This window comes from Poecile atricapillus, chromosome 1 (assembly GCF_030490865.1).
Source record: "Poecile atricapillus isolate bPoeAtr1 chromosome 1, bPoeAtr1.hap1, whole genome shotgun sequence".
Lineage (NCBI taxonomy): Eukaryota > Metazoa > Chordata > Aves > Passeriformes > Paridae > Poecile > Poecile atricapillus.
In genome coordinates, this window is record NC_081249.1 from 99,564,428 (window position 1) to 99,575,783 (window position 11,356).

Consider the following 11,356-nt stretch of genomic DNA (forward strand, 5'->3'; position numbering starts at 1 on the left):
GGTGGGTGGCATGGGGATCATCCCCAAAAGGTGTGACCACCTCAAACAAGGTTCTCTTCCCTCTATTTATTTCCCAAAACCTTACATGTAATACATATGCATAACCCCAGCACCTCTCATCCCCATTCAGTATTAAAATGAGGCTATTAGTCCTTCACACCTGTGCAATTCTTCTCTTGATTTGGGTCGGTGGTCTTGAATTGGGTCAGTGGTCCTCAAAGGATGAAGTCAGGAAGGTCTTCATCAGGGCTCTGTGACCCTCTGGCACGATCCAAGGCCCCCAGCTTGGTGATTTATTGGTATAGAGTCCAGGTGCTGGACTTTGTTCTCACATTTACTCAATTTTTTCTATGAACAAGCTCATAATAGCAAACAATATAACAATTAGCTCTGGCTTAAGCATCTAATAATCATTAACTTACAATTTACTTATCAGACTTACATCTTGATCATTATAAATTGTTTCTGCCCCTTAGCTAAATCCCAACCCTTCAAAAATCATGATTCAAAAAGAAACTTTGTTTTGGTGATAGACTTTTGGAAGCATCATTTATCGATTTTCTGTTGTGTCACCTTGGGGCAATGATTCATTTAAATACCACACCAGTAAATTTTCTTACAAAATCAGACACAGAAGAAAATATAACCCATTGTTTTTCATTCAGTTTTCAGCACTGAGCTGCTGTAAATCAATAGAAACAAGAGAATTGCACCAATTGATTGCATTTTTCTCTTTCATAAATAAGACTATCAAGCCAGGCAGTTACAAATAAAGTGTACTTTTGTTTTCACTCTCAGTACACCAGAAATTGCTCATTTTTGGAAACTATACAAAGGGCCTTCTCATATTTCTGCTGCTTTCATCTTTGAACATATAAAGCTACTGTGAAAGGAGCACTGAATACTTGTCCAACTCTTTGTGGATGGATTCTGTTGTAGTCTGCTCAACTTTGAGAAAAGCTACCTGGAATTTCTGGGAAGTCTGAGAGGATCCTCAGTCTAAGACCCCTACACAATGCAGAGTTTTAAATTCCCTAACATGTCAGAAGCTGTGGTCCTTAAGGAAAAGGCAGCTTTGTCTAGTAAAAGAGCACTTGAAATTGTGCATGAAAGGGTAAGATGGAATGAAAACCTTGCAGGAAAAGACTCTACACTTCTTAGTAAAAAGAAAAAAACAACTTTTTTTTTTTTTTTTCAATCAGACTCAATCAATTTTATTTGATATTATCCTTTAGGTAAATTACAGAAAGCCCAGGTGTCATCATAAACACCCAGGCCTACATTTCAGTTTAAATAAATCAGTTTGCCTTGAGCCTTCCTTGTTTACAGGAATGTAGCTATTTTCATAAATGAGATTGTGGTGGATTTTAGCTGCCCATCATCTGAGTAACAAGAAATATCATTGTTTGCTGCAGGTTTCTCTCTAAACATGAGAACCTATATGCAAAGAGGAAAAGGGGGAAATATCCTAGTGTAGTTTTCTGAGAATCTTTGCATACCTACTTTAGAATGGTTTCATTTTAAGTGTATTAAGCATAGGCTGCCTGCTTTCTAGGATTATTAACAGAAATAAGGTGTCAGTTTTCTACTCAATACTTCAGTATTTATGTATATAACTTTATCATTTCTTTCTAAAAGTCTGTATTGTAACAATTTCCAACCACTTCAAGACAATTGGAAGGTATTCCTTGGAGTCTAGCTTAGGTTTCAAAGGGAAACCAAGACCTTTTCTTCATCATTAAGAGAAAGTTCTGAGCTCCCTGCAGGCTCCACTGGGAGCTAGCATTCTGACTAGAATGAAAAACAAAAAGGACCCACATCCTGGGTCGAAGGTAATGACATCCCAAGCTAAAATGATGTGATGTACCCAGCTCTCCAGTGAGCTCTGGCCCAGGAGAAGGATTTTGTGGTCATTGTGCAGGTTTAATTCCTCTAGTCTCAGGTTTGTGACTCTGTATCACTCTGCTGTGGATCTGACAGACATGGGTTGGGAAGCTTGGAAAAACTGAAGTCAGAAACTGCCAAGAAACAGCATCAGTCATCAATAGTGAGACAGATGTTTTTCCTGGAAGCTGAGCAAGAAAGCTTGAGGACCCCCTACTCGATTCTCTACAGCTTCCTTCATCCTTGTAGCACGTTTATTCTTTCATTGCTCTTTTTCTGGTCCATGGGATCCAGACCTGATGCTGAACCATCCCACAGTGCTATATTTCTGCCTCAAACAACAAGTTTGTATTCTTGTTGCTCAACTCAGCCACCTATTTTGCCTCTCCTGGTTCTTTCAAGGTTGTTTTGTCTCACTGATACTGTCTGTCTTACCACACCTTTGAAGACACTGTCCACCTACCTGGATCACCTCTCTTCTGCTGGGCACCTCTCGTTCTTCTCCATCCAGGGTTGTCATAGGGTTGAGCTAAGAGGGAGCTAGGGAGGAGGGAGGGAAGGAGAGAAAAGAGGAAAACGGCACACACAGTGACCAAAGGCAGGGGAAGGATCTCAAAATGGAGCCATATGGGCAAATAATATTCCCAGGAAAACTCCCAAGTTGGCAATTTGTTAGAAAATGTGAGCTTAGGCCTTGGTTGCTTCCAGGAGTAAAATTTCTCCCAAAATTAGCTTTGGAATATGAATGTTATCTGCAATCTATACATACCTCTCTGTGGCCTGTCACTTCTGCAGCCATCAGCAATGAATTAATTTGAGGGTTTTGGCCAGTTAGACAACCAAGCCACAGAGATACTTAGTAAAACTAATTCAGAGAGTGCTTGGAAAGAGAACCATTTAAGACTATGAGCAAATGTCTTGGTTTGTGATGTCTGCAGAGTTAATTAGCAATGAATGGGAGCTGTTTGTGCTCCTTTTTGTCCCTTGATGGCCAGCATATGACATGAGGCTGGCTATGGGTAAAGCTGCCAGGGAAGAAAAGGTCTGAGCACAGCACAGAGCTGATGCTGTGGGAGGGATCTGTCACTGGATATTACTTTGTGTTCCTCAACTGATTTCTGATAAAATTCCCATAACTTCCTAGCTGAAGTTCACATGCTACCCACAGAAAATGAGGGGAATTAACCTTTCTGGTGATAATCTGCCCTCATGGCATTTTCTAGTTGAATGTCTGCTCCTCTTGGAGTTTGGGCTTGCAGCCAGGAGTGAGCCAACATTTCACTTCCTCCTCACCCCTTCATCTACAGGCTGTGACCAGGAGCAGGATGCCCCTTGGTCTATGGCAGAACTGAGAGCAACAAACATGAACCACCAGAAAGAGGGGTGCTATAAAGCTGCTGATGAACTGTCTTTTTCTTCATTAGTAATTCTTCTCTTTGGCATCAGCAGAAATAGCAAAAATAAAGCCCAAAGAGAGAAGCGCCCAGAAAGTTCTCTTCAATTTAAGCACAGGGCAATTAGGCAGAATTTGAAACTTTTTTTTCCCCTTCAGAAAGTAAAAATTAAGTCATTAAGATGACATTTTCCAGTACTTACAGTTCAAACATGCTGCTTTATCTGAAAATGTAAAAGCATTGAGGTCTGTCTTGGACAAACAGTCCCCTGGGACAGTTCTGTTTAAACAAACAACTGCATCTCCAGTAGCTTTGATAAATGACTGAAAAGAGAAAAGCAGCTAGCATCTTTTGGTGAGCAAAGTTCAGGAACCATACAAAAGAAAAAGCAAAAGCTGGGGAAGAGGCCTGTGGGAAACAAGTTGGAGAGATTCTCTTTCTGTAATCTGGCCACTTGCCAGGACCTTCTAGAGATGCTAGTGCCATTTCTGTCTGTTGTTATCTTGTATGTAAGTTTTGCTCCACAACACGCAGCTGGCCAGTAGGATCCTTGCCCAGGTCAAAAATGCAGTGAGGTTCAGAGGATAAAGGTTTCTTGCTGTAATCAAAATATCTGAGCCCATTTGGTTGCCTGGACAATGAAAAAATTCTAGAAGGGAAAAATTGGTTGTTATTTAAGAGACTACACCAATCTCCCCTCTTGTGTAGGAAAGAAATTGAAGATGTACCTCCACAAAACTATTTACGTGTGTAACCTTTCACTGATGCCTGCACCTGAGTCTGCTTTTCCGTCTCCAACCAGGCTCTGGGGATTGATGGAAAAGAGCAGATCTGTTCTGCTAAGTCTATTGTATCTTGGGTGCAAGATACACATTGCGGTGGTTGGTATTTGTGCTGGTTGCTTAGTGTTAGCTACACTGTCTGTTTGCTTGGGGCAGTGATATGCTGCCCTCATGCAGCTGCCTGTGTGCATTGGGAATATTCACCTCCATGGCCTCTCTAAGGCCAGGAAAGTTCCTTGTGTGAGCTCAGCAGCATTCGCTGCATCCTGTCTTGTCCACATCTACCCTTTCTCATCCTGAGATCCTTCTGCCAAAATCTCTGATGTTTGTTTTTGTTGAGGTTTCTGAGTTTGCTACTAAAGAACTTGAAGTTTGTTGGCAATTCTGACCCTGGCAAAGGGGACATAAGTGAGTTGTTGTTACTCTCTCTGCTCCAGGTCACAGTTTGCTCTGGAGTATCTCTCAGCCAGCCCCTGGAAACTTGCTCCTAGCCCAAAATGCTTCTGCCTTCCTGCAGTAGGGACAATCCTCCTGCTCAAAACAGAAGTCTGTGACAGAGAAGACAGAGATGTGACCAGGCATGAGGGGAGAGAAGTTGAGAACCCCTGAGGGACACTGTGGAAAGGCTTGTAAGCTGGGCATGGGTCAGCAGCAGCCAAATTGGGTAAGACTTGGAACACAGGGTCCTCACAAGCCATATGCTCTGCCTACATATGCCCTTTCTTTGTTGGTGTTGCTGAACTCCTCAGCACAGGGGATGGAGCAGGTTTGCATTTCCAGTGTACATGTCTGGGTGGTGCACACTTCTCTGGGGAGTGGCTGGAGCAGGGCATATCCCTCTGCAGCCTTTCATGCAGCCTTTCTGGCTGTGGGCTGCTCCGCTTCCCCACAGCCCTGCAAGAGGGGAGCAGGGGTGCTCTCGGGAGTGAGAGCTGTTTTTGCTGGTGGTTGCTGTGCTTGCTAAAGAGCCTTCCTTCCCTCTGTTGCCATGCTGCCTTCCTCCTCTCCATGGAATTGTACAGCAGAGGATAATGATGTGATGGTCACCTGTGACAACAGGGTGTCTGAGGACTCCTGGTGTGCCCCATGGCCCAGTGGTGGAATTCCTTACTCCAGTGTCTAAAGATGGGAAAAATGTGACTGGGTGTTTCAAGCCACTATGGCCTTCCCTGAGTCAACTGCTTTTCCTCCTGCCCTAATTTGGGGATTTGTTTTGTTCCTAGCTTTAAAGGAACCCATCCAATCTGATACCATCATCATAGCCACGCTTGGGGGAGAGGCAAATTTCCATTGCAACTTCTCGCTCTCAGTGGATGTTTTGCAGGTCACCTGGCAGAAGAGAAATGGAACTTCCTTCCAGCCACATGGGCTGAGGCTGATAGGGTCATTTCAGAAGAAGGTGCTTTTCACTAGAGGCTCAAAGGCCTCAGCTGTCACCTTCCAAAATCTCACACTCGAGGCTGACTCTTATTACAGATGCATTTTCAATGTGTTCTGTCATGGCTCCTTCAGCATAGAGATATGCCTCAACATCCAAAATAAGTTTTCCACTAACTCCTTCTCTCTTTCTGGCATGCAGTTTGGGTCTGATGTACTCAGGAGGTGGAGATGTCATTATACTATCCAGCACATGGAGATTTTCCGTGCAGCAGCATGTCCTTGGTGGATAGTGTCCAGATTGTCATACTGGAATTATTACCTAACCAACTGTCCTTTTAATTGGACAATACATGACAGGAATATTAACCTATTTGCCATATAAAACTTGTAGAATTGCTGTACCATGTGTGGTTTTTGCCATATTGTATACCTGAAAGCTTTCAAGTAAAGATTTGCTTTTATATTCACTCTAACTATTTTATTTTTTTTTTTTTAAGATCTGTTCTATTATCTAGGCAACACTTTCCTCAGGGGAAGTGAAGGCAAATAAGCCAGCAGATGCTTTTGGGTAAAAACCTTGTACAGAGAGAGAAAGCCACCTAGCTTTGACTGTAAACTCACCACAACGTGTAAAAAGCACCTTCTCTTTTTGCTGCCAGCAATTTCTGAGCTCACAGTGGAATTCCATTCCCTCCTGCCCACTGAGGATCTCCTCACTGCAGTGAGAACTCAGCTCAGCAACAGGAAAGTGTGTTCCCAAGATCACATAGCTGGACGACAGAGACCTCAAATACAGCACGTCCAAATCACCAAAGGAACAGTAACAGTGGTAAGCACTTAACTGTCTCTGCCAACCACCTCCATGCCTTGTTCTGCCTCTTCAAGCACCCACAAGGAAGGAAAATTAAGGCACTTCACCTGGAAAAAGGAAGGGAAAGTAGGCTGCAGTTGTATGGAGATGTGCAACATGTAGTGGGGAGCACTTAGGGAAGGATGTGCAATTGTGAAAGGGCAGGTTGTACTTATGTAGGTCTTGCTAGATAATTTTCTGTGAGGTCAGATCTCATGCTAGATTAAGATTTCAGGATTACAAACCTTCCAGAAGACTCCCCCCTGTGGTATCTGTGTGTAGTGGATTTGTGCATATATAGATGGAATAAATATGTACATTTGTGCGTATTTACACAGTATGTCTACATTTCCATGTAATGATTTATGTAGAGCAGCAGTACACACAGCTGGGGTATACCAGCAGAGCAGGCTGCTGGCAGATAAATGCTGGGGAAAAACATTTCGCATAGAATATCTTGCATGAGGTTATGTAGAAAAGATGGGACATTTGTGATAAAGTTTCTTTCAACAGAAAGAGAAGAACAAATAAATCAAGAGTAAAACTTCTGGGGTCTGATACCCCTGACACCAGGGAAGTGTGAGACATCATCAGTATTTATTTAAAAACATAAAATAATGCTTCACCTTTGGTAGAGTTATATTGTTACACTGTGCCTTTCTCTCCTTCAAGAGCACAAAATGCTGAAGGTTGCACTTTCAGTCCCAGCCCCTGCAAGAGGACAGCAGAAACATTGGCATCACTTCATATTCTGTGTGAGCTTACTGGTTTCTTTTTGTAGATGTTCAGAAGAGTACAGTCATCATCACATCAATATTAACATCACATCAATATTAACAGCTGTGTTGTTCTTAACCAGTCTTGATATATTGTGTCATGAGACTAAATAACAGCAAAAGGAACAGGTAAGAATAGTTTCCCTTTCCTTGCAAAGGAGGTGCCTTGCTCCTGTTCACCTTACAATTTGCCTTTCTCTTTCTTCTTGGTATGTTTATATATCTGTTCTGGAAAACCATCCAGCTAGTAACAGCATCTTTAAAATACCACAGTTCTCTCTAAATGACCACGGGTATACTAAGCATCCTGTGACTAACTGATGGTGTGTTTTTTTCCCAGGCAGAAGACACACAGTGTACCCAGAACTCCTGCAAAGGAGACAGGCTTTTACAGCAAGACCTAGGTGAGACAGCCTCTGTGAGCCTGCACACACTGGAAGATCAGCACATCACTTTTCAAAACGAGGTAACACGAATACCCAAGGCTTCTAATGGTTATTGATATTCTCCATTAGGGGTCTCTGTCCTGCCATGTCTCTGCTGCATGGGACAGTCACACTGGGTAGATGACATCGCATGTGCCCCATATGCCCCTCTGGCAACCATCAGGAAAAACCACTTAATGTTTTGCACCTCTGCCCTGGAGGGTGCAGCAGAAAAGTCAGTCAAAGTTATTTACCTGCAAAGGCATGGAAGAGGCACTGAAAATGTCCAGGAGGGCAGATGACATGTTCCTTCTGGACAAGGCCAGGGAGCCCTGCAGAGCTTGGGTGCTGTAAAGAGCAGCCTCACACAGAAGTTTCCCCACCAGGGTCTGTCTGCCCTGCCCTCCTCCTGGTGCAGACTCAAAGGTGCTTTGGAGGATTGCTGGCGTCCACAGACAAAAACAGTAATTAGTCACAGTTGGGAATCCTTCCCCCCGGACACTTTGCTCTGACCTTCCATATGTTCCCTCTTTTCCCTGCAAGCTTCTGGTGCTCCTGTGCTGTAACTGGGAACCTATTGTTGACACTGTTGTTGACAGGTTCAAGTTAAAAAGTATAAGGTAAATTTATTATTAATAGAGTCAGAGGAGGGTAATGAGCGATAAAATATGTAGGAGAAGGGATTGCAGGTGACCTCAGCCCTGATAAGTCACAGCTATATCCAATAAAAATAAGTGTGATTAAAGGGTGGGTTGGTTGGTCAGGGGAGGACCTTGAGGAAGAGGAATGATCCTAAGGAGATGCTGAAGGAATGACCCAGAAGGACTGGGCAAAATGAGAGAGAGAATGAATCACTGCTGTGAGGTCAGTCTGGGTCTGCAGTTAGAGCCTCCTGTTGGAATCTGCAGTCAAAGTCTAGCTAGGTAAAGGCCTGCAGTCAGAGGCTGGGAGGGAAACCTACAGCAGGAGCTTGCTGTAGCCAGTCAGTGAATAGTTGGAGTCAGATGACTGCACTGTGAAGAGGAATAAACCAGGACCCTTTACATGATGTGATAGACAAGAAGTTTGTATCTTGGTTCATTTGTACTCTCTAACGAGAGGGCAGCTGCAACAAAATAAACTTTTAAAATATCTTTCCCCCCCAGCCCCTCCCTCTTTCCCTGACAGCGCCGGGAAACAGGACTGGGGGGTTTTGTCCAGTTTGTCACCTAAGATCTTTTTTTGTTCACTCAGGGAACTATGCCATGGGGTTCCTACCACAGCGGACAGTTCTCTGTGAACTTCTCCATCATGGTTCCAGTCTCACAAGCAGTCTGCCAAAACTATTGCAACATGAATCCCTCCCATGGGCAATCTTCCCAAAACTGATAGGGCATGGGTCAGTCGTCCATGGGGTGCAGTCCTCTAAGGACAGGCTGCTCTAGTTTGGCAGCAAGGGCTCTCTCTCTCTTTACGTCTGGAAGCAAGTGCCCTCTCTCTCCATTTGGTCTCCCCCTGGATCACAGCTTTCCTTGGCATCCACCTGCTCCGGCACGAGCACTTTCCCCATGGACAGCGAGCGGATCTCTGCATCCCTTGTGGACCTCATGGACCACAGAGGGACAGTTTGTTTCACCATGATCCTCACCACAGCCTGCTGAGGAATTTCGGCTCTGACACTTGGAGCACCTCCTCTCCCTCTTTATTTTCCACTGACCTTAGTGCTGCCACGATGTTTACTCTTATATGTCCTCACTTCCTCCTCTCCTCTGACTAGAAGAAAAACTGCTGCTCACAGGTACCATTGTCAACAAGTTCCCCCAATTCAAAGATTCCTATGGGATCCCTCAGCACTGAGAGTTAATCTCCTCCTCTAACTCTCCATGCTGGAGAGTCACTCGCCACATTTTCATTGCCAGCCATGCGGTCCCACCTCCACCGCATGGGCAGTGGCAGCCACCACGGCATTGACGCTGTTTAACGCCTCTCCTCATGCAGGGCGCTGGGAAAGAGAAGCTGCTGCTGCTGCCCCTGCCCTTCTGCCTGCAGCACAGCTGGCCAGGGACAGCCAGGCAGGCAAGGCTCCCTGCGGGCTGCACCGAGATGGCAGCAGCCGTGGCAGCACATTGCCAGGATGGCCACAGTGGCAGCACCTCACCACTCCTGGAAAAACCTGCACGTGTGATGTTTTGATTTTCTTCTTAAATATGTCATCAGAGAGGAGTTACCAACCCCTCCAATTGGGCCAGCAGCATTGCAGGAGTTCAGGACCTCTGACCAACAAACCAATAAGATTTTGCAGAAGCCATTTATTATTTACTTTATACACTTATTTATACATTCTCTAACTACTGTTCACGCAATCACGCATCTTTTCACTGGTGCCCCTATCCTGTCTGCGCACTCTGCATGCACCCCTCGGGGCACAGGACTGGTTACAGCCCAGGTGTTCAACTGCCCTCTGTTATCTGTCTCTTGTGGTCTTGTTTTCTTGCTTTTCAGCCTTTTCTTTTTGATTTTTAGAACAGCTTATGTCTCAGCAACCTTGAGAAATACCGGAGGGCCTGATAAGAAACACTACAGAGTTTCTATGGCCCAAGCAGCTGTTCAGATGTGTTATTACACAGCATGTCCATCTTCAGAGACATCAGAGATTGGCTCTGTCAGACATGGTGGAAGGTTCTAGCAGCTTCTCACAGATGCCACTTCTGTGGTCCTCCCTCACCACCAAAAACCAGGCTGTGCCACATCAACACAGAACCCTCTTGTCTACTCATCACTTCTCTCTGCCAGGTCATGTAAAGCTCTCTAGTGACTACCACACCACTCCGCTGGGTCTCTTGCAGAAGCAGACACCACGCTCCATGTTTCACAAAAGGCTGAAGAGAAATCTGGGATCAAGAAAAGTTGGAGGCACCTGTTTTCAGAGGAAGGAGAGAACCTGAACAGCAGCTTCCAAAGTGAGTTGAAGAGTGGACCTGGTAGGTTATCCATCAAGGAGCTTGGCTGCTCTCCCATGGAGGACGGAGAGGCAACGGCAGGTGAGGGAGTCCAAGTGGCACCCCAGCCCAGCAGAGGAAGGAGAGACACCAGCCATCTCCACAAGCCCAGAGCACAGTGGCCCACAGGCTGGTCAGGAGCCCACACTAAGGTGTCAGGAAGGAGCAGCTTGCCCAGCCCCTCCTAAGGCTGTTCCAGGAAATCCTAAGCCCTAGGGTCTGTGTGGGAAACTCATCCAGAGGAATTCATCACCTTTTGAACTCAGGGCATCACTGCTGAAGGGCTATGGACACATGATGCCATGCAAATGAAGTACATTTGGGGATTGCACCAGACTGTTATGGGACTTTTAAGGGAGGATACAAAGGTGAGAAAGGGAGGAATCAAAGGAATCCGGGAATAAAAAGCCTGGGAAAATGGATGGACGGACGGATGGATGGATGGATGGATGGATGGATGGATGGATGGATGGATGAAGGAATAAAAGGGTCTGGTTTAATTTATGCAGGTGGCTGATCAGTACATTTGTCTGGACTGGCCCAGTGCTCTGTGACCAGAGTCTGTCCTGTCTTCTCATTAAACTCCATTTCTAGCTCTTCTCCTGGGTGAGTGACACCTCAACTGGTGTGCCGGTGTGTAGGGGGGCATGTCTGCAGCTGGGCCAGAACCAGAGGCCCTGTGTGCCCGGGTGCCAGCAGCTGGGGAGACCTGAGTGAGAGAGGCCAAGTGCCAGCCACCAGCCCAGACCAGGGTCAGAGCCTGTGTGTCCCTGGTGTGGCACCTGCAGCGAGCACAGGTGAGCCTGTGAGGGCCATCGGAGGTCGAGCCAGACCAGCTGATGAGTAGGGGACATCCCAGGATGCTCTTTGATGCCTCACAAGCAACC

General features: G+C 45.5%; 1 protein-coding gene across 1 annotated transcript; it reads left to right on the forward strand.

Moving 5' to 3' along the window:
- The first annotated feature begins 5,219 nt into the window (after nt 1–5,219).
- On the forward strand, nt 5,220–9,131 carry LOC131580400 (uncharacterized). The gene is made up of 4 exons (XM_058841604.1): nt 5,220–5,651; nt 7,407–7,532; nt 8,091–8,111; nt 8,997–9,131. Exons 1-4 carry the CDS (start codon nt 5,220–5,222, stop codon nt 9,129–9,131), a joined length of 714 nt encoding a protein of 237 aa, XP_058697587.1.
- Nucleotides 9,132–11,356: the final 2,225 nt, after the last annotated feature.